We start from the raw sequence: 23783 nt of genomic DNA on the forward strand, positions 1-23783 counted from the left end.
ATGGCTTGTTTGGAAGAAAAGTCTTTACTCTAAAAAGAACAGAGCAGCACGACTTAAGTTTGCAAAGGTGCATCTGAACAAATCACAAGACTCCCAGAATGACGTCCTTTGGATAGATGAGACTGGAGTAGAGAGGCACAGCGCCACCTTTGGCAAAAACTGAACCCAGCATAGTCAAGATGCAGGGGTGATGATTTGAGCTTCTCATGCAGCCATAGGACCTGGGCATCCAGCTGTTGAGTTGACCATGAAGTCCTCTGTATACCAAAGTATTCTGGAGTCAGATGTGAGGCTGAAACAACAGAATGGCTGAAAAAGAAAAGATTCAGTGATGGCCCAGTGCTCATGCTGCGGTGGGACCTTTAGAAAGCTGTGCATAAACACATGCCTGCAAATACTAGGAACAAAACTGTTCAAAGGTCAGGTAAGGGACATTTCATGGGTTAAATGTAGCATTTAAACAAGTTAGGGGAAGTTACTCTGACACGGTAAAACGCTCCTGATTTGATTTTTCTGGGTAAATGTTTAAGAAAGAATAAGAGTCCACCTTCATAATGCATGAAGGCATACCGTGCTCCAACATCTGCCAGTGTAATTTACATGCTGCAGCTGAAAAATGGAGAGAGGAAAGGCGATTCACTGACACAGCAGAGAAGTGCTGTTCCCTTTCTCATTGGTGAGCCTGTGGGGAAGAATGTGAGAGAAGAAAGCAGGAAAGAGGAAAAGGTGAAGGAAAAAGTCAGAGTGGGACAGATCGATCAGGGCCAAGACAACAGGTCTGCTCTCAGAGACAGAACGACTGTTCTCCATCCTCAAAGGGGACAGAAATATGCAGAGAGAAGAAACAAAGAGCCAAAGACAACTAGTTAGCAGAGCTAGTGAAGCTGCCTTTTCTTCAGCAAACAACTATTTTATGTAATAGAACAATAAATGGCATTGCCTAAAAGTAATCTTTACACTAGGCACAGTCTTTCCCAGGACAGATATTACATAAGTGAACACATAAAGAGAAAAGCAGTGACACGGTTCGCTTTCCTTTCCCATGATGATAGCATCGGTCCCTTTTTGCCACAGGCAAGAAAACAGAGGATCAGCAGACTGAGAATAATCCTCTCTAAGAACAACAGCCTCTTCTTTTAGCTGCACCAACTGTGTTTAATATTAGCCATATGAATAAATCTAACCTTTTTGAGCATGCACCTTCTCGCCGGCATGTATAATTTAAAGGAGCCACAGTGCCTTTCAGCTCTCATTGACCTTTCACCTTTACACAAGCCTGCTAAAGGGAAGCAGCCCAGTTAACATCAGGACCTGAGAAGGATTGCAGAGGTAGAAGGCTTTTAAATTAACTTTGGGTTCATCCTATAGGTTGTATATAAACGATGGATGTGAACTCCATAGGTTTGTAATCCCTAATATTACTGTTTCCTGTCATGTTGGTTTTTGGAGCCAGAGACGAGTACATGTGGATACAGGGCAGAGTGCTACGATGTCGGCTAGTGCCAGCATGCTAGGTCACCTTTAGCGATGACCAATCTGGTGCAATGGAAAGATGCTAGTTTTTCAAGTTTCAGGTAAAACACTGATTAAATGCTACAATTTTACTCAATAAGAGTGAAGCAAAAACTTCGTAGATGCTGTGTACCACAAATTAAGGCAGATATTTGTCATATAATTATATTAAAATACCCTAAACAGAAAAAAACACCAATGAACCTGAGTTATTGGAGCAACAAGCTGTGCCCTAGTAGTATTTAAATGAAACCCTCTGTACAGTTGGTATGAGATGGGAAACTCTCCATAGATACAAAAATAATTGTTCGTGTTAGACTATGAGTGTAATTGTATGGCTATAAATTCGGGCATCTAAACATGGGAGCCAACGGACTCATTTTTTGGAGCCGGCCTCCAGTGGTCACTCCAGGAATTGCAGTTTTTGGCACTTGCCTCAAGCTTACAAATAGCTTAAACAGTCCAAGTACAAACAAACAGTTTGCCGTTCTTAAACCCACTTCTTTATATTAGATATATTTTATGTCTTTTCTCTTTTTGAGCCTTTTTAATTGACTTCGCAATAACAGATTGTAGTTCACAGTTTTTCAGCCTCCAGCAGTTTCAGAGAAGTTTTGCCTCTGAAGCTAGAATAAACTCAGAATTGAATCAGCTGGTGAGCAGCAATTTTCTGTGGTGCTGTATTCTTTAATATTCCATGTAGGTTTACACTGCAGGTCCGGTCTTTCCCTCAGGCAGGTCTTGGTTGGTAAAATACAGGAAACACCTATTGCTGAGAAGGAAAACTGATGGTTTTGTTGTTCGCTCTTATTAATAAAGCTTGTTTGAATGCATGTGTGTCAGTAAGCATAGCAAGGAGATACACATAAAACATTAGAGAAATCTGTTTGTGTCGTGTGTCTGAAACACAGTAAGCGATATATTGGATTTTCAAATCAACAAATATTGGTGATGCCAAAGATCCTGACAAAGTTTCCAAATGTGATCTTTTGAAAGTGAGACTGCTCTCTCAAAAGATCACTATATTCAAATCTCTAAGATGCCAGCGGCTTTGTTAGAATAGCAGTATTCAGCACTCCAAGTATGACAGAGAGTTGGTCCATCTTATATAACGGTAGCTCAGTGAATGTGGAGTCCTGAGCTGTTTTCGGCTGGGTGACTTCACATTATACACACACACATGCAGACTAGGCATGGACAGTAGTAGTCGTGACAGTTTTTTACATGTGGTTTCACATTTGGAAAATCTGTATATGTTTTTCTCTAAAGAGCTTTAGCCTTGCTGCAAGCACATCTGCAAGCCACTTTGCAACCCACCTCCAGGTGGAGGTGGGTTGACAACTTTCATGCAGTTTTTGTCTTAGTCATATCGTTTGTCCTTGATACCTGCTCTGTTTTGTGCTCGGATGTTGCTCCTCCTTTCCCAGAACTGTTTTGACTACAGTAGTCCTGACTGTAGTAGCCCTTTATGTAGTCTGACAGTAAAAATGCTGAATTATTAATGCCTCATCATGTGTCGCTATGAGTGTAGACTCTGCTGAACCGACTTATTTTTCATTGTCACTTTCCTGAATGCTGTTGGAGATCCTTAATGTTGTTTTCAGATAGCTTTTTCCCCCCAATATTCATTATGACAAATTTTCAGCCCAAATTCTGGACACAAAAGGCCTCAGTTCACTCACAATTTTGCTGCTGATGCTCAACATACTAGCAAGGAGGCAGGCCAACCAATTTGTTTAGATGTAAATGGAAAAACACATTTATTCTTTTTTCTTTTTTTGCATGCATGTTGAAGAAAAACTGCTCTTTTGATTTCTTCTATTTTTGGTTAATAGTCCTGTAAATTGTGATCCATGAGTTAAAGCAGTAGACATGTGGCAGTACAAGCGTTAAGTGTTTGGTGGTTCCTTTTTTTGTTACCTTTCCAAAACCCCTAGCATGCTAGCATGTTCATCTAGCTATGACATTCTCGTATGACATGCCTGGTAACAAATCCAAGAGTTGCTTTTTGTGTGTTTCCTTTTCATAGTCTTCCTCTTTATCCAGTGAAAAATGTGGCAAATTTGGTTACCTATTGTACCTTAAAATCCTGTAGTTACTTGTTTTTGTTAAACATGGATAGAATCACGAATATACTATAAACTGACAGCAGATGTGTTCTGATCATTTCCAGTCCTGTATTCGGGGTTTCATTGTTTGATGGGACCTCATAGGTGAACCTTTACCCTTTAAAAGCATTGCATGGTCTTTTCTAGGGATGGGTACCGGTGTCCGGTGCCATGATGGCACCGGTTCTGACATAAACGGTAGTAACCAGACCGAAAAGCAGCGCACATTTCGGTGCTTTATTTCGGTGCTTTTTTTCCCTGAGCTGTGATACACTTCTAGCCAATCATTTTACGTTTCCGAGGATAGTAGGCGGGTCCAGGTATGTACGTTCTTTTAGAGCAGAGCTACAGATTAAAAATGTCCAAGGCGAAGCGGTCAAAAGTCTGGCTGTACTTCACAGCAAAATATGCAAACTCAGCAGCAACAAGTGCTTTAAGCTGATACTGTGATACTGTCAAAGGAGGTAACACCTCGAATCCGATGAAACACCTGGCGACGCATAGTGTTTTTTTTTAAAAGCCCAGAAATGCACCGTATTTGATAGCTTGCTGCGAGACCTCACACCGAGCGCATCTACTGCGGGTGTGGTGCCAGTTATCGGACCCGGAGTTAGCAACATCCCCCAAAAACCCGAAGAGGAGAGTCCTGGCCCCTAGCCCTGCCAGTGTAGCAGAAATGATGAGGATGATGATGCAGCAACAGCCGTTCTTCTCTGCGTGAGTAGCTTAATGTTGTTCGTGTGTAATTTACGTTGAGTAGGCTAACCACGTTATTGCATTAATGCATGTAAGGTGAACTAGCAAACATCATCATAGCTACATGCGGCTGTCTTCTTGTTTGATGGCAGATGCTCCCTTCACCCTGGCCAAAAAGGCTAAAATGACCAAAGAAAAAGTGGAAAACAGCTAAACATGAGAGGTTTTGGACAAAGTTTATGTTTTTTCCATTGTTTAAGCACTGCTTCCAGCCAAGAGTGATACCATATATGCCCCATAGCTGCAGGAAAGGCTAACATTGTTATCTTTTTACAAAAAAACAGCTGAACATGGGAGGTTTTTGGACCAATTTTGTGTTCTCCATTCTTTAAGCACCGGTTTGAGCACCGGCACCGTTTCAAAAGTACCGATTTGGCACCGGTATCGGATAAAACCTAAACGATACCCATCCCTAGTCTTTTCTTTTGGAGCACTTGGGCTTGTTCACCATTTAAATTAATTTTTTTTAAGTCTACTTGTGTAGATAGTAACCTCAACATTCCTGAGTCTAGTTGATGTAAATGTCAACAACTGAAGATGCTCACAACTGGCTTTTTCAGCACATTGTTGTTCGGTCATCAAGTAAGAAATCCGATTTTGTGTTTTTAAACAGCTTATGGAGCTAACGTTAGCTTAATCGACAAGCTAGCTGTAATAAAGAAACTAGAGCTTGAGGCAACGGGTCTCCAGCTAATAAGAAAGAGCAGTATATAGCAGGCCCCCAAAAAGTTGATTCTGTTCATCTGGACTAAAGTTTTAAAAAAATGTAAAACGGATGAACAGAATAACTTTCCTGACCTGGATGACTGAGCGCGCGTCAAGATATATCCAGATGGCGTTTTCCTATAACTTTGGTCTGTCTCAAAGACTTTGTTCTTTTATGGGGAGAAGCCGGTGATTGTTCAGTGTTTATCAGGAAAATTTTAAAAAGTGAGCTTTATGCGTTTTCTCTGTCCTCTTTGAACTTTTTGAACTTCACCATACTTTAGTATTTATGTAAGTTAGCGGAAATATATCAGGTTTTATTGTCCACACACACACACACACACACACACACACACACACACACACACACACACACACACACACAGGATGTACATTGTGCCTTTGAAAGCTCCTGTATTTAAAAAAAAAAAAGTGAATTCCTGCATTTAAGTGGCCAGAAATAGCCTGTTAGGAAATCAATGTTCCTCTCCCAGTGGTGCTGGGAGCTGTCTCCCCTACAATAGAGGGACTGTCCTGTTTCCTGCACCCTAGAGGGGGTGTGCGTGTGTGTTTGTGGAAAGAGCAAAAATGTGAGAGAGAAAGAAGGGAGCGTGCAAGCTCATCCTTGCTGTGCCTCAGTTCTGCACCATCAGCTAATAAGAGACATAAAAACAAAGGGCAGAAAATGAAAAATAATGAGGTTGAAAGTAGCAGTTGTGCTTGTAGATTTAGTGCAGCATTAAACTTGTATGCATGCGTGTGGATGTGCATGTGTGTGCCTGCATGTGCTGCACCCCTGCAGCTGAGCTACACCCCGCCACAGCATGCATGGATCTGCATCTGTTATTTCAAGCCAGTAATTGTGTATCTGTGTGTGTTTACAATGAACTTGACCTAAATCTGGACGTTCCACAGTGCCATCGCCACAATAGTTGGTTTGAATTCTCCTGTTGGGAAGACTCATGTTGTGTGTTTTGAAACCAGATGTGATGAGTGTGCGATGGACTAACCGGCTGAGAGGAACTGTGTTCCTCGGCTAGCAACTTGTGACTGTCAGGTTTTAAGCCTCTAAGCATTTCCTGATTTATCCCCTGTGATTGACTGTGATTGTGACAAAAATACACAAAATGAACTCAGTGGTTTGTTCAGTGTGGCTTGAAACCAGTGAATGGGCCCACAAAGTTCACACCATATCAAGACTTTTTGCCAGCCAAGGAGTCGCCCCCTGCTGGCCCTTAAAAAGAATGCAAGTTTAAGGTACTCCCTCATTGTCTCTGCAACATGAGGATCGTTCCGCTCATTAGGGAGGCAAAACTATTAAAACGTGATTTTATTATTTTATTTCAGCTTTCTCTTTGTCAGTCTGGGGCAGCAAAGACAAACAGTGTAGATTTGAAACCGCTCGATTTTCAATAGAAAGATTTCTAGCATAGCATCATAGCTTCAGTTTGTACTTTTATAGTAAAACCCTGCACATAATTATAATAACTCATAACCGAGCCTGGTTTCATGCTGTATAGTTCATATCCTCAGTATTATCTGTACTTTATATGCCATGAGCAGGAGAGATCTGACATTCCAGTCTATGCTGCACACTTTTCCTAGTCGGGCTTGGTTATCTCCTGCACAGATTTAATGCACAGTCCTTATTGCAGCTACACCGTGTGGATTCAAATGTGCTGTGTTGAAATGTAAAAAAAGTCAGAAGCCAAGAACCTGCATCTCATGCTGAACATAACATCCAGTTCTGCTGATTTCCAACTTCTCATTTTTATTTTTGGACTCTATTAGAGTAGCTTTGCATGAGTCACCATTTAAAATAATCCTTATTTGTTTTATAGTGGGACCTGGGAGCCTTTATAGTTCATCCTCTGTCTGAAACAAGCAGTTTTGGCTTTTTAAGGCCGTCCTCTCTTAAAGGCATCTTTCTTCTCATTGGCTACCCGTTGTGACTTCGGAGTGACGTCTTTTATATGTCATTTTTGGGCGTCCAATCTTGGTCCACTGGAGGGGTTGTCGTGGACGTCTTATACATTTAAGACGTTGTTTTTATGCTGCTTCTCTAGATTCTGTAGTCCCGTGGTTCCAACATGTCCTCCACCCTCTGGAAACATGATAAACAGTTACATGTGAAGGATGTCTGCAGACCCATATGGAAAAGATATATATAAATCTTATAAAGTTTGTATCTGTCTTGTGTGAAACTTGTATGAAAAGCATACAAGAGTAAAAACACATATAAGATCCCTTGAAAAATTATGTAAATGAAACTTGTATGTTTTGGATACTTACTAAAACAATATATGAAAGTAATGAGAAAGTGGCCACTTTCATGAGTAAATCATATATGTTTTTACTGTTTGTCACATTACCTAAATTCACACACATGAGCGAGCATGCTCTGAATGGTGTAAATATTTAGAATGACAGACACGTAGGGTGCTGTCACCATGGGGGGCTGGACTCGAAGTAATGGCACTCTTTCATGCAAACAGCAGGTGAGGAAATGTGATGGCAGTTTGCCTCATAATGAGATCTTTGCTTCCGTTTGGTGGAAATGAGTGAGGGGAAAAGTGGAAAATGCTGTTTCTGGCTTCAGGAATGAATGAACTGTTCCTCTAGAGCACAATATTGTTGCAATCATAAACGTTAAATATTGCTCATAACAAGGTACTGATGGGCTTTTGCTATCATATTTGAGGGCTGCAAAAATCCACTCATGCTCCCTCTTTTTGTCTTTCAGAGCTCCTCGGGTCTGCAAAGAAAGTGAATGTCAACTTCCAGGATACAGATGGGTGAGTTACCCTCCTTTTCTTCTTCCATATATCATGTCTCCATCCCATCTGTACCCATCCCAGGCCAGCTTCCCCCCTCCTTTCTCCTGCTTAACAGCATCCCGAAGCAGCATTATCATAGTGCTTTTACTTCTCTCTTTACAGTATTAAAAGCTGGGGGATTAGCCCATATACCACTCAGCTCAGAATGTCGTGTTTATTTATGCGTGTGAGAGTATTAAAGGCATGATATTAGGTATTACATCTAAGCACTTTCACCTCTTTGCTCCCATTTTGTCATTGAAAGCATCGCGTGCGCCCAGTACGCGGCTACGGGCCCGTCGGCTCTCATTGGGGAGCCGCCACTTGAAATCCACCAGACGATGGTAAAACAAAACTGCAAACAGAACTGTGGCCCACTTCCATGCAATCTGGTGTGTTATGTAACGGAACAATTTGGAGAGACAGACTTTTGTTTCTTTGACAAAAGGCTGGGGAGACATAAAAAAGGGATTCTCAGTGTGAAAAATCAGGTGATTTGTTGTCTGCAGGCTACAACTGGCGAGAAATCAAAGTGAGTGGCAGCTCACACAGACAGGTGGAGGAAAGGAGGGCCAAAAAAAAAGTCAGGGGTTGATATGGCCGTCATTAAACAGGCTGTGGAGACGACTTACATCACTTTAACGCAATCTAGTGGAAATGCAGTGCAATGATGTTGTTGTTTTTCCCCGTGTTTCACATATGGATCATATTGCAGTCTGAAGGTTAACGCTAAACTCATCGTGCAGTTTATTTTCAGTCGTCCTTGGTTGGTTTGTGGCTGTTTCTTCTGCGAGTATTTCAAAGAGAAATGAAGCCGTGGCTGATCTGGGATTCTGGCTCAGCATAATGTGACAGAAGTGAAGTCTGTTTCAAAAATGCTTCTCATCGTTTTCATAAACTTAATGGTATTTCTTTCATTTGATTTTATAGACCTGATATTACATGTTTGATCTTTAAGTATGTTTTAGCGTCAGTGTGTAAAAGGTGCTTTAGAGTAATGACAACTTAATGTGTTAAAAATTGAAAGTTAAATAGATAAAACTGATAAAATTTCACTTCAATCAAAAGTCAGGGTTCTCCTGGGAACACATAAAACTTTAAAAGTGATTTTATGCTCTATGTCTCACCACAGTTTAATACCAGAGGTCTACAGAGAGGTCTGGTACCTGTTTGCATCCTGATATGATTTGTAAAACTCTACAAACATGGTTTTAGTTTGTCATTATGGGTTATTGTTCTGAAGTTGAAGGGAAAAGAATCCAGAGTTGCTACATTTTAACCTCCAGCTCTATACATCTTCATCTTTGTCTGTAATAGAGTAGCTTTGCATGATTAGTTGTCCGAAATAATCCCCTTATATCTTCCAATAGGTCTTGGTGTCCCTCAGAGACCATGCAGTTTTAGTTCCATTCCCTGTAAGCTATCTCTCTTCTGATTGGCTGTCCCTTGCAACCAAAACATTTATTTTAATTTGAATAGTGGGTGGAGCTTCTGTGCTCGCAGCCAGAGTTGTATGCCTGAGGTGACCGTATTGGGGATGTGGGCTGAGCTTTTGGCTCATTTGTACCTGCAATGATCCCTTGATTTAATGGTCATGTTTAATATGAAATCCACCACGGTTTATATACCTTGATGTCATATACAGCAGCGGTCCCCAGGCCCCGGACTGGTACCGGGCCGTGAGTCATTTGGTACCGGGCCGCAAGAGTTGAGGCTCAGGTGTGAAATTTATGGTTTTCAGGGTTTTCATCCCGTGTTGTAGTTGTGTGTCTTATTTTGAAATAAATATTTACGTGTTACCATAGCGACCAGAGAGTATTAAGGGGCAGAGAGGAGGACGTTACTCTCAATGTTGTTGGCGCATTTCAGGAGGACGCTGCTAATAAAGTTACACAATTACACCATGGATTCGTGTTTATTATTACATGTACAATATACCACAGTTTTTGTCTTGGTCGTATCATTTTTTTTGTGTTTTATTTATCTGCGACATCTTAAAGGCCGGTCCGTGAAATATTGTCTGACATTAAACCGGTCTGTGGCACAAAAAAGGTCGGGGACCGCTGATATACGGGATCACATTTATGGTGCAGTAACCTGTAAACAGCAGAGGGCTTAGATTCTGCATCAAATGCTACCAATTTCAGTGCTCTTGCAGGCTTCTTAAACCCTTCAGCAGACTGTTTCAGACTGTTCTTGCTTCATCCGGTTGTTCAGTGATGACGCGACGAATTCTACTTCCGGGTCTAAAGTAGTCTGTGTTTAATATGGCTTTTGTGTTGTTAACATGTTTAATGTTTTATATTTTCTTCTATCTCAAAAAGCTCCTGAAACAGTCAGTGATCACTGTTGACCTCCCTCGGCTTTTATTACCGCTAATCATTTATTTAAGCTCAGTTTTTAAAACCTTAGGATGTAACTACAGCCCAGCCCATGCAGCAGTATATGAATGACTAACCTCGTATTGTGGATGGATTATCTCAGTTGTTCTCCTGGCTGAAGTTTGGTCCTTTTACAGCATCCTGCCATGCGATTACATTTGTTCCTGACCACCGAGAACACTCACGGTAACTTTTATCGAGTGGAAAAAAAGTTAGCTTGTTTATATTATGCTAACATAGCTGTGTCGCTAGCGGTCACGTAGCACATCATTATATACCAGCTAGCCCAACTTCAGTAACCCTACAAACGTCACTGCTGTTTACTTTTCTGTCTTCATTTATGCTGGAAGTGATAGCAGAGCTGTACGTTTTAATTTGTTTCCAAAACCCCGCAGTCAGGACATGCTATATTGTATTTAGATAGAAGCTAGCGAGCTAACTTCCTGCTAACTTCTAACTCCGTTAAATGTCATAAATTCCGTTTTCATGGATGCCTGGATGTTAAACTCAACTGTTACACCTGGTAGAGCAGAACGCTGATCATTTTATTAAAGATGAAAGACTTTAGACAGTTTTTCAACTCTCAGTAATGCCATAGTGATCGTTTGATAAATGGACCTGCAGCGGAGTTTAGACCCAGACACGGCTAGTGACGTCAGACTTAACGACCGGATAGTGTCAAGAATGCTATGGAGCAAGACAAACTGCATTTAGGCACTCATCTAGAAGAAATTCTCCAGACCTTCTTAGGCAGAACAGATTATGAGAGAACTATTTTTCTTCATCCGGATCAGTCATAGGACAGAGGGTGTTTCGTACTGTTCAGGCTGTGCAGCCCCTTGAGGCAAGCCTGTGATCTGACATATTGAGCTATACAAATAAAGCTGACTTGACCCGTCACCCTTTATAAACATGCCAAAGGACCTATCCAACAATGACATGTACATTGCAGTGAAATAACTAAAACCATGCAAAAATAAAAAGGAAGCAACATTTTTATCAGATATATCTGTGCAGTTGTCTTATAAAAATCACTTATACTCAAGTTTTCCATTCAAGCCTGGTTATGTGAAACAAAATACTGACTTTAACTAGTTTGATTACAATAAATTTTCTCCTGTACGTTTGTTACATGAGTACAATGTAAAATGCTGAATTTAATGGAATATGGTTAAATGAAAATTACTTGATTAATATACATTCAGTTTATAACAAGCACATTTTCCTTAAAGATTAGCTGCATGAATAAATAAACCATTGCTTTAAGGCAGACATTCGTCAAATGAGTGTCCCAAACGGCATACTGTAAATCCCCTGCTAGCACCTTTTTGCACTTCACAACAATCTATGATGGTAAAAAAAACCACAGCGTCATCTGAAACACACTTCCAAGAAAACAACAAAGGAGAGACGTTATGATATTCTTTCTATGTCTTCTCTTTGTTGTGTTACAGTTATGTTTGAGTTGGGTTTAATGAGGGTTGTAAAGGATTGTGCCGAGGTGGAAATGCAGGCTGCAGGTGCATGTTATTGGGCCGTCAGAATGCGACGGCCATGAAACGATCAGTAAATCAACTTTAAATTCTCCCGGTGACTCACTTCACCCTCATTCACATGCTAGCTCTCTATTCCTCCTTTCTAATATGCACCCTCGCCTGTGAATCATATCCAACAATTCTTGTGTTACTAACAGAACCACAAAAAAACGTAGCCGACCCCTGATGGGAATCAAGAAATTGATAGAAAATTAGCCAAGCTAGCGAGGCTGCTGCAGGAGTGTCTTCGATGTGCATTCTTTCAGATGCATGAACTGCTAACTAAAGTTAGGTTATATCTCTCAGTGCATCCCAACGTGTTACTCTTGGTGGAAATGACAGTAGGTGGAACACTTGCATGGATCTAGATAATTCTGGACTGTATTTGAGAGCCACTTAGTCATTTTTAAATAAAACAATGCTTCCTAAACCAAAACAGGAAACTACATTTTTACATTGAGCCCTACTCCCTGTGATTAACACTCTTCTCATAGAGCTGAGAGGATTGTACTACCAGAAAGCAACATTGCAGAGATTGAGGATAGCTAAGTATCCTGGAATCCCACAGGCAAATGGTAATCAGGAAGAGGCCGCTGGGAAAGCTGCAACCACCAAATGCCAACAGGGTGTAAGGGAATGCCTGAAGAGTCTGTTGAATGGGAAGAACAAGATCAGGACAATTAGCACCTATGCCCTGCTGGTGGTTAGATACCCTCTGGGATGAAAGGGTGGCCAAAGGAGGAGATGGACCAGTGACATCAAGACAAGGAAGCACCTGACCATGCATGGAGGGTTTTATTCCAAGTCCAGCATCCTGAGACTGTAGCGGAAGGAAGGAGGCCAAAGACTGGTGAGTGTCACAACCACTATCCAACATAAAACAATAAAGGTCCATGTGTACATCAGGAAGATGGCCATAAGTGATTGTGTGCTTCGTGAATACTTCAGGCAGCAGAAACCAGAGGAAAGACAGGAGTAAGAAGGGGAGCCATCATGGAAGAAATGCATGGAATAGCAGCTGATATCGATAAATAATATCAGCGGCTGGACTGAAAGACAGCACAGAAGCACTAATCACAGCAGCACAGGAACAAGCTCCTAGCACAAGATCCATAGAGGCTGGGTTTTGTCTGTGCAAGCGCAGGCTGTGTAAAGATGCCCCTGAGACAACCCAGCACATAACAGCAGGGTGCAAGATGCCAGCAGGCAGGGCATACATGGAACGCCATAACCAAGTGGCCGGCATAGTGTACAGGAACATCTGTGCCGAGTATGGCCTGGAAGTCCCGAGGTCAAACTGGGAGACGCTCCCCAGGGTGGTCAAGAATGACTGATCTAAGATCCTGTGAAATTTCCAGATATATATGGACAAACTAGTGATTGCTAACTAGCTAGAGAACATCTGAGCACTCAGGGCAGTGACCCCCAACCTTGGCAAGTGGCTCCAACTGATTCCAGGAACGACATCTGAGATCTCTGTCCAGAAGATTGTTGTCCTTGGAAGGGTGCAGGACCCTCTTGCTCCCAGCCCTTTGGTCGACGACCTGAGCTCGAACGATAAAGACTGGTCCGCATGGTGAGTGGGGAATTAACCTTCATGTATCCAGAGTACGTGGACCGATCGACCTTCTTATTTAAGTGATCTCTTGGGTATTTGTATTCTTGTACCATTTCCACCATGCCCTAACCTTGTGGAAAGAGGAGCAGTAGGAGTCCTGAATCTGTGGACTCCAACAGCAACCTAATTTTGCTTGTGGTTACATTTTTCCCCAAATGGCTCCAACGCCTGACCAACCAGTAAGTAAGACCACCCACAAGAGAGGCAGGGACTAACTTCTGAATACCAAAACTATGCGGTTTAAACAGTGGATCTCCAAGCATTTTTTCCTTTGTGTGCCACTCCTCTAGATTAGTTCTGGGCTGGAATCGTTTGCACATTGCAACTATAACCCAGCTCATTTTTGACTGATGCTGTAACAGAATCGCTTTGACTTCGCTGTACTTGTTTTAATTGATGTACACGACAATTCATCAGCATGTACTACTGTAAAAGAAAAAGAAATTAAACAGTTTAGCTCAAAAGACAAAGGGGACAAAAATGTAAATGCATGAGTGAACTTTAATTAAGTTAGAATGCAAGTATAAATATCAGCATTTGTACCAGGAGTTCCCACGAATCCTGAGCGCGCTTGTTTTTTGCTTCTCCTTCCACGGTGGTCCGTCTTTTTTCTGTCAGTCTGGCTCACTCACTGTCACTTCATCCATGATTGTCTACTTAATGCAGCAGGAAACAAGAGAAGATAGAAATGCAAATTCCTTGGAGCTCGACTCATGCCAGCTTCAGCTGGTGAGGATGATTTAAACTGAGCTAAAAAAGACTGCGAAGCGTGCGAAACACAGTGGCCTCTGCAAAGATAAAGATGAAGAGCAATCCTTGCAGAGCAGCGTTCCCACTCTGAGTGAAACTAAACAGTTTAATCTAATTAGTGTGTTATTGCCTGTTTGCCTCCTAATTCCTCTCACAGTAATGAGTACGGGTGATGCTAACACGGCTGGTATGAGGCGCAAATAACTCATGAATATTGTTTCTGAGAGAAATGTATGGGTCAGGATAAATATTGCACGTAATGAGTCTGCATAAACTGATTCACTTTAGATTCATTTGCTCCTCTTGGCAGCGGCTCGAAGGCTCCTAATGAACTGCAAAAGAAGAAAGAAGAAGCTCGTGTCATAGCTGGCAACTTTCATCGTCAGTGCATGTGTACAAAACAACGTTTCCAGAGTGAAAATGGAGGCTGGTGTTGCACTGTGATGCTCGTCACTAGTTTGGTTATTTTTAGATATTTTGAAAACGGAGGAAATGAGAAATTAGAGCAAAGGCTTTTCACATGTGTACGATTGACACAAGCGACCTGACAACAACAAACCACTTACCGAGGATGAAGATTCCTCTTTATAAAGCCTGACAAGGAGATGTCCACTGAGACATGAGAGGACATTACAGAAGAGCTGCCATTATGTATTCACTGTAGTGGGTGTGTTTGTGCACGCGTAGAGGTTTGCTGTTGGAAAGTATCACAGAGGACGGAGGCTTTTCTGGAAATAAACACACTGAACATGCTACTTAAAGATATAAGGCCTAAAAACGCTACGATGAATTGGCTTTATTTACTTGGAGCTGGAACTAGAACAAGTCAAGTCAAATCAATACAAATGATTTAACCAAAAAGAGGTTAAATAATTTTATATGGAAGGACGAGCGCAGTATGCACCACCGGCAGGCAGAGGTGGCACCTTTGGTGCAAAAATACTATTTTATACTTGTCAAACTCTTATCTTTGGCATATTTAAAGCTTCATACAACGCGGTTAACAAATGACAACGTTTCACAGGTTAGAATTAAATGTCAATCATATTGATTTAACTTGTGTAATACTCTTGATATTTATAACTGAGTGATCTGTATATATTAGTGCTGTTTCTTAAATTTGTAAACTGGTATATATGTATTATTTAATTAGTTTAATCTGTTACTGTTACTGTCTTGGAGCAACTGTAACCAACATGTTAGGCAAGCTCCTCCTTTATTTCATTTTCACCTTTGTTGTCAAAGTCAGGTTAAACATCTGAGACGTGGTTAACAGGTAATCACATGCACTCAGTGTCACAGGGAGTGGTTTCACTGGTAAAAGAGGAGAATTGGGTTGGGTGGGTTTGCAGGATATCTAGAGCGAGCGGCCAGGTGAGTGTCCGGTGGAGAAGCTGGGCCGTGGATCACAGAAGACACAGGTAGACGGTCAGGTGAAGAATGGCGGCTCGAGCTGGTCCTTAAATACTGGCTCCGATGGTGATGATGATGATGATGATGATGATGATGATGATGATGATGATGATGACCTGCAGGTAAGATGAGCAAGAGCAGGAAAAAGGAACTCCGCCTAAGGAGGGAAACACCTGGATTTAGAGGCAGGAATGGAAAAACATTCCCCACGAAGTAGCAGCCAGCCTGGACCATGACCGACAAGAGCTAATAATTTCTCTGTACATAAAAAGGTAGGCTCGAAGGCAATTAAATGAATAGTGTGTGTGTGTGTGTGTGTGTGTGTGTGTGTGTGTGTGTGTGTGTGTGTGTGTGTGTGTGTGTGTGTGTGTTTCAGGAGGTAACCTACAGTGAGAGTTAGTAAAACTAAAGGTTTAACATGTCGAGCTTGTTTGGACATGTACACATAAACTAAGCACACGAGCAAACAGAGTTTATTTGTACAGGACTGGTTATTTAGAGAATAGCGGCTCTTTTCAGGTCAGGTCCATGGTGAACTGTACCACATTGGGAAGCAGCCACACGTTTTTCTCCCCTACTTTTAACTGGGTTGTGACCTAACCAGTGTGTGTGTGTGTGTGTGACTGTCATCTGTCAGCTAAGCCTGCTGCAATATTAATAGCCCACAGTGGGCCCACAACAGCACAGGTCCACTGGAAATTCTTCTCAGTCCTTGTAATTATGACAACGACAACGATTTCATTGCCCACAGCAGGCAGAGGAGCTGTTATAGAAGCAGCTCGTTGCCCAGTGGCTCGTTATTGTAGCTGCTGGTGGTTTTAGATTATTTGTGAATCTTCAGGAGCTGAAAATGAAGTAATCAGAGTATTAAAACAGCACATTCTTCTATTGAGAGGGATCACTATCTGTGTATGTGCTGAGCAATGACATTCTTACTTTGAGGACAACACACAAACAATAAATGCAATAAATAACTAAACTAAAAGAATAAAAAGCATAAATAAACAAAGCCGGTATTATGTACAGAAGGGTGTGCGCGGTGCGTTTAATGGCCTGAAAAAAGTAGGAGAAACGAAAGGACCCACACTTTCTGTACAGGCAACGTGACAGACATTGATTAGTAGACAACAGAGACACAGGACGGCGTGATATGTGAGCCAGGAGCTGGCAACAACACACGCACACACATTAACAGGTTTACATGCGGTTTGTCATAGACGCAGCTCGTCTGAACTGCGCGCCAGCAGACGGGAGAGACGAGTGACGAGACAGACTGGCGTCCTTCCTTTCTTCTCTCTCCTCAGTCCAGTGTGTGATTGTTGGAGCGGCGTGCTTCTCGGGAAAGCTTGACAGGCATAAGAAATGTCTCATTACTGAAAATGGGTCAACCCATGTGGCTTTACAGTGTGTGTGTGTGTGTGTGTGTGTGTGTGTGTGTGTGCGCGACAGGTGAAAAGGGCCGGTACGAGGCTCGCAGCAAAACTGCATGAACAGACTGTGTGTGCTTACAGGGCAGAGGAGTTATAAAGCTGATTTGGAGTAAAGGCATAAAAATGAAGAGGAGGAGGGAAAGAGACACGTTCGTGAGGCTCATAGGAGAAAAATAAACAAACAGGCAGCAGGTGAAAACCCGAGATATTAAAGTGGCCTCCCTGGTGTCTGACATGGATGTAGGATATGGATTCAAGAACAGCGTGCAGTGTTGTCTTTGAGAGCGGGTTGTGGCTTGTGTTGTATTTGTCTTTAGCTGCTAGTGTTTTAAAGGGACACTCCAGCAGGATTTAGCCGTGTGGTAAATACAGAGCTGCAAACACATTACAAAATGTCAGTGTTGTATTTGGAAAGCATGTTTGGAGCCAGACCACACACAGAACTTTATTCAGCGTTGCAGTGACGTTACATCGATTTTTTGGACAACCTTTGTCTTTACACATTTACAGACGGAGCATCAGGATCTCAAAACCGCAAAAACCTTTCAAAAGAGAGAGAAGTACGACTTTGTGCTAATCTAAGATAACATATCAGAGAATGCAGAATAAATTGAAATGTTTGGAACGTGTTTGGTATTTCCAAATATCTCCCTTTGTTTCCATGTCTATAAGCACACCATCACTACTCAAAGACAGACAGGTGCCTCCATAGTATGAAGAGTGTAGCATAACTGGGTGCACAGTCGTTGCTGGAGGACTTTGGGGCTCAGGAACTGGAAGCAAAAGATGGAAACAGTGGAGAAAAAGAGTTCAAAGAGATGAGGCAGCGAGGAACACCCTGGAGAGGAAGGATGAGGCTGCAGAGAGACGTCGTATCAGCTGCTGAGAGTGAGACAGACGAGGGTTTGGTTTAAATGAGGAAGAATAACAGGAGAAGTGTATGAATATTTCATGGAAGGTTTTACTAGAGTACTTGCCAAAACCAAGGGCTTCCCTCCCCCTAAACATACACCCCACTGACACAGTCTTGAGACCCACACACACAGACACACACATTTCCTTCCGGCTCAGCCTATTGCAGCATTATGTAAGACTATCCTTTTTTAACCCTGCAGTTAAACACGAATGGAAGAAGACGAGTCGCTGCGGAGATGCAGAGGATGATGACACAGCTTGTTGTCGATGCACACGCCTCACACGGCCACATCCAGAAAGCTTGTCTTTAAAAAGATGTGAATTTCCAGTTTTGTTTCCTTTTTTTTTTTTTTTTGCCTGTCCCGTTTGGCTCTTTTGCATCAGAATTGTTGTCTAAAGGCAAAGAAAGATGCCCAACGGATTTACTTTACCAAACTGACCATCCCAGCCTTGCCATAATGGTCCATTTGATTCACCTTTTATTGTTTATTTTATTTTCACTTATTGAATACGGGACAGACTTGACTGGGGGAAAGAAGGGGAGAAAGAAAGAGGGAAAGAGAAACAGCTGAGAAGAGGGACGGGGGAGAAGGGCAAAAGACAAAAACCAACAGAACGGGCAGAGAAAAAAAAATGCATCTATCAATCACCTGGATCACCTGCTGAGAAAGAAAAAAGAAAGCAAGCAGAAGAGAACAAGAGTAATAGAATAAACAACATCACAATGATATATGGGAATATGACAGTAAATACTAAATATTAAACATTATTGTGCAGCACATAAGATCAACAGAACACAGTGTGCTTTGAGGTAGGAGCCAAAAAGGGTGTAGTTTGTGGGTGTGAGCACCCGTGTGTACACCTGTGAGCATGGACGCGCTTGTTTTTTGTTTTTTAAAAGGTTCCTTCATGTAATGATCTGCTAGAGGTCAGTTTTGTTTCCTGTTTCCTGTCCTTTGTTCTGTCTACAGACGACTGTCGTCACTTTGGTTTTTGTGTTATTTCAGTGGTGCTGCTTTCCTTTAGTCCCCAGCTTCAACCTCATAATTTACATTTATGATTTCTTTCTGCGACATCATTAAATGCGATACACCCACAAACAAATCTCCAACTACGAGACGAGTTCTTGTGGAGGAAGATGTAAGAGTGACAGACGTGTGCACAAACCTGTAGACAGAAAATGTTCCTTTGTTTTCTTTTTGTTTTGTTAATGATTTCACAGGTGCACCTTGTGTGTATTGTTATTTGGCCTTTTTAATGGTGATATATTGCATCATTTATCCAGACTGAGGTCAAGGACACCCCATAGAGCCGGGAGACCCATTGATTTGTGTTATCAGGCAGAGAACGCTGCTTTTACTTTTCTCCTGAACAGAAAAAAACAGACACATTTTAAAAGAAAAAGAGCATCTTTAAAACAAATGAGAGGATGTAGTCTGTTACATAATTACCAGTCAGTGAAGCGCCAACTGGAGGTAAAACTCTGGAATCTGGAAATGCTTTATATTGTTATTGGAGTCTCTCTCAGCCCTTTTTATTCACATGTAAGTGCGCATACGTTGCAACTGAAGGGAGATGTGGACGTGCACAAGTTGCTACACGTCAGCTGAATAAAGTGCTATGCAAGTGCTAGAAGCTAACATTGAAGCTACACGAGTGGCTTTGCTGTGCAGATGGATTATTGGCAAATATTAAACCATTCAAATTAATTTTGGGATCACATGATGTGTTAATGTGAATGGTCACACAGACCAACTGTTTATAAATTACCTCTCGAATTCAATTAAAAAATGGGAAAAAAAGTTGCTGTAAACGTTGCGTCATTCTGCAATCAGTCTACGATTAAATGGGTCAAACGGGCAAATAACTGTGATAAATGGTTCATATTTAACAGAGATTCACATTTAATTATTACATTTGCACTCAGCAACCCTCCTGTTCTATAGGAATACAACCAAAATACAACCAGCTGGAGGCCAGAGTGTGTGTGGTGGGTCCCGCAGTAGAAATGCTCCTCAGCATGAACCAATCAAACTCGAATCACAACCTCTTCACAGGTGCTTCTCGTAAATTCCTGCTTAAAATACTTTGACTCTTTCAAGAAGTTAGCTGAAGCTGTCGGATGAATGTGAAGAAACAATCCCTCCGTGTCCAAAACATGTATGATTTCAGCTGCCAGTTATAGTTCAATCAGTTCAGTCTTTTGAGGAAATAGCAAGTGGTTCATCGCACGTCAGAAAACCTGTGAACTCAGCCACTGGTAAAACACCGCCCACTGATGATTTAACAAATCAAGGTTACTAAATGTACTAAACATTTGAAGTAAGCACAAAATAAGGAGGCATTCAAAATATCTCCTTGTGTCTTGTGCACAACGCTGTATGTATTTATATACGTATGAGTCAATCAGATAATGTGCAGATTTCTCAGCTTTCTGTGTGCATGCTCTGATCGGTCACTTCCTGCCAGATTCCTGGTCACCAACACGGTGGTGTCAGACATGTTTAACACCCGCGGTGTAAAACATGCTTAAGCACAGGTTAACGAACGGCTCCGTTCAGGTCACTTTTCTTTGGATCTTTTTTTCTCATGACCTTTTTAGTCCAGTCCAATAAAAGTTGGACTGTTTCTATCCAATAAAAGTTAAATATTATTTATTATATTTGTGTGTGTGTTTGAAATTTCATGTGGCTGCATTTTAACAGGAGACACGCTCGCTACCTCGGCTTCACGATTTGTCACGGTAACTGCAGACGCTCCTCGAGCTCGACTGTGACAGTGTTTGACAGCCAGGAGCAAATCAGGCAGAGGAGCGAGGACACACATGTCACAGCAGATCTGAGTCAGATAGAAGGTGTGCATGTTAGGAAGGCTCAGAAACAGGCTGTTTTATCCCTGCTTTCATTTACGTTTGCCTGTCGTCTCCTCCTCAGACGCTCTCTTGGGCTGATACAGTGGGGCAAAAAAGTATTTAGTCAGCCACCGATTGTGCAAGTTCCCCCACTTAAAATGATGACAGAGGTCAGTAATTTGCACCAGAGGTACACTTCAACTGTGAGAGACAGAATGTGAAAAAAAAAATCCATGAATTCACATGGTAGGATTTGTAAAGAATTTATCCGTAAATCAGGGTGGAAAATAAGTATTTGGTCACCTCAAACAAGGAAAATCTCTGGCTCTCACAGACCTGTAACGTCTTCTGTAAGAAGCTTTTCTGTCCCCCACTCGTTACCTGTATGAATGGCACCTGTTTGAACTCATCATCTGTATAAAAGACACCTGTCCACAGCCTCAAACAGTCAGACTCCAAACTCCGCCATGGCCAAGACCAAAGAGCTTTCGAAGGACACCAGGAAAAGTATTGTAGACCTGCACCAGACTGGGAAGAGTGAATCTACAATAGGCAAGCAGCTTGGTGTGAAAAAATCAACTGTGGGAGCAATCATCAGAAAATGGAAGACATACAAGACCACTGATAATCTCCCTCGATCTGGGGCTCCACGCAAGATCTCATCCCGTGGGGTCAAAATGATCATGAGAACGGTGAGCAAAGATCCCAGAACCATACGGGGGGACCTGGTGAATGACCTGCAGAGAGCTGGGACCAAAGTAACAAAGGTCACCATCAGTAACACACTACAACGGCAGGGAATCAAATCCCGCAGTGCCAGACGTGTTCCGCTGCTGAAGCCAGTGCATGTCCAGGCCCGTCTGAAGTTTGCCAGAGAGCACATGGATGATACAGCAGAGGATTGGGAGAATGTCATGTGGTCAGATGAAACCAAAGTAGAACTTTTTGGTATAAACTCAACTCGTCGTGTTTGGAGGAAGAAGAATACTGAGTTGCATCCCAAGAACACCATACCTACTGTGAAGCATGGGGGTGGAAACATCATGCTATGGGGCTGTTTTTCTGCCAAGGGGACAGGACGACTGATCCGTGTTAAGGACAGAATGAATGGGGCCATGTATCGTGAGATTTTGAGCCAAAACCTCCTTCCATCAGTGAGAACTTTGAAGATGAAACGAGGCTGGGTCTTCCAACATGACAATGATCCAAAACACACCGCCCGGGCAACAAAGGAGTGGCTCCGTAAGAAGCATTTGAAAGTCCTGGAGTGGCCTAGCCAGTCTCCAGACCTCAACCCCATAGAAAATCTGTGGCGGGAGTTGAAAGTCCGTGTTGCTCGGCGACAGCCCCAAAACATCACTGCTCTCGAGAAGATCTGCATGGAGGAATGGGCCAAAATACCAGCTACTGTGTGTGCAAACCTGGTAAAGACCTATAGTAAACGTTTGACCTCTGTTATTGCCAACAAAGGTTATGTTACAAAGTATTGAGTTGTATTTTTGTTATTGACCAAATACTTATTTTCCACCCTGATTTACCAATAAATTCTTTACAAATCCTACCATGTGGATTCATGGATTTTTTTTTTTTCACATTCTGTCTCTCACAGTTGAAGTGTACCTCTGGTGCAAATTACTGACCTCTGTCATCATTTTAGGTGGGGGAACTTGCACAATCGGTGGCTGACTAAATACTTTTTTGCCCCACTGTACATCAAGGCTGACGTATCGGTCTCATCTGCTTGCTTTTTATCCTTGTGCACAGTCACCGCGTCCTTTCCTTGATGAAATACTTCTCCTCCTGTGACTGTACCCCACCATCTTATCTCTGCTGCTGCGCTGGAGTTTGTAGCTCTGCAGCAGATACAGCTGTAGCCTAATCAGCTGCTGTTAAATCTATTTGTCACGCCAAGCCTCGCCGTTTATCAGTGACCTGTGTGTGTGTGTGTGTGCTACAGGTTTTCTCCGCTGCATCATGCTGCCCTTAATGGGAACCTGGAGCTCATCTCTCTGCTGCTGGAGTCACAGGCTGCTGTCGACATCAGAGACCAGAAAGGTAAAGAAACACATGATGATGTACTGCAGCTGAGCGTGCGATGGACACGTCCTGTGTTTACGCGCTGTGGGTCTGCAGGTATGCGGCCGCTGCACTACGCAGCCTGGCAGGGGAAGGCAGAGCCCATGAAGATGCTGCTGAAGTCGGGTTCGTCTGTCAACGGCCAATCAGACGAAGGACAAATTCCTCTCCACTTGTCAGCACAGCACGGCCACTACGATGTGGTGAGTATCATGTAGTTTTACCAAAGAAGCAAACGCTGCACGAGAGCAGCACAGGAGGAAGATGCTAATCTCAATATTATTTGCGTAACATATTGTGGCCATTAGTTATTCTGCACTAGTCAGCTGAGCATGGCCAGCAGGATGTGGTGAGGGAGAGTTTTTTAAAAAGCACCAAAGACATCTGTCTGCACAAACTGAGTGAAGAACAGAGGAGAGAAAAGTCACAGAGGTGAAATAAACGGCAGTTGTTTCGAGGAGCATGTCTACTGCTTTAAATGGGCTGGAGTCACACATGCTTTTATATATCGGCACAATTAGCAGTAAATGTAAACAAACTACTAAATCTGTACTTAAGCAGCCTTAGCAGAGAAACAACAGTCAAATATAGCAGATCAACTGCAGCAGGTAACATGCAGTAGAAAAAAGAAGAGATGTGCGTTTCCTGGCTGCACAGCTGGAGACGCGCTGCTGCTACTTGATTAAATATCTGTGATTATAGAGGGTAACAAACTGGACTGAAGCTTTACTCTGCAGCCGCTCTCCATGTGGAAGTTCAAATACAAAAAGTTACAGAAACTGACTACAGATGAAAAATGAATCATTTATAATCCAACAAAGCAAACTGAAAGCATTCAGGAGACATTTAAAAACACAGACACTAGAGGCTTCAGCCCACAGTATCGTTCTCATTTCTTCATTTTAAGCTGCAAAGAA

At 42.3% G+C, this 23783-nt stretch overlaps 1 protein-coding gene across 1 annotated transcript in view; it reads left to right on the plus strand.

Annotated features, from left to right (window-relative positions):
• Nucleotides 1–23783, plus strand: part of caskin1 (CASK interacting protein 1) — a 107184-nt gene that overhangs the window by 46670 nt on the left and 36731 nt on the right. Inside the window, exons 2-4 of the mRNA XM_085351956.1 lie at nt 7825–7876; nt 22748–22845; nt 22924–23069. Coding sequence (XP_085208082.1) covers nt 7825–7876; nt 22748–22845; nt 22924–23069 — 296 coding nt within the window. The remainder of the gene's footprint in view (nt 1–7824; nt 7877–22747; nt 22846–22923; nt 23070–23783) is intronic.

Source organism: Diplotaxodon limnothrissa, linkage group LG4 (genome assembly GCF_057381915.1).
Source record: "Diplotaxodon limnothrissa isolate DT_005_m linkage group LG4, D_limnothrissa_male_GT1.1, whole genome shotgun sequence".
Classification (NCBI taxonomy): domain Eukaryota; kingdom Metazoa; phylum Chordata; class Actinopteri; order Cichliformes; family Cichlidae; genus Diplotaxodon; species Diplotaxodon limnothrissa.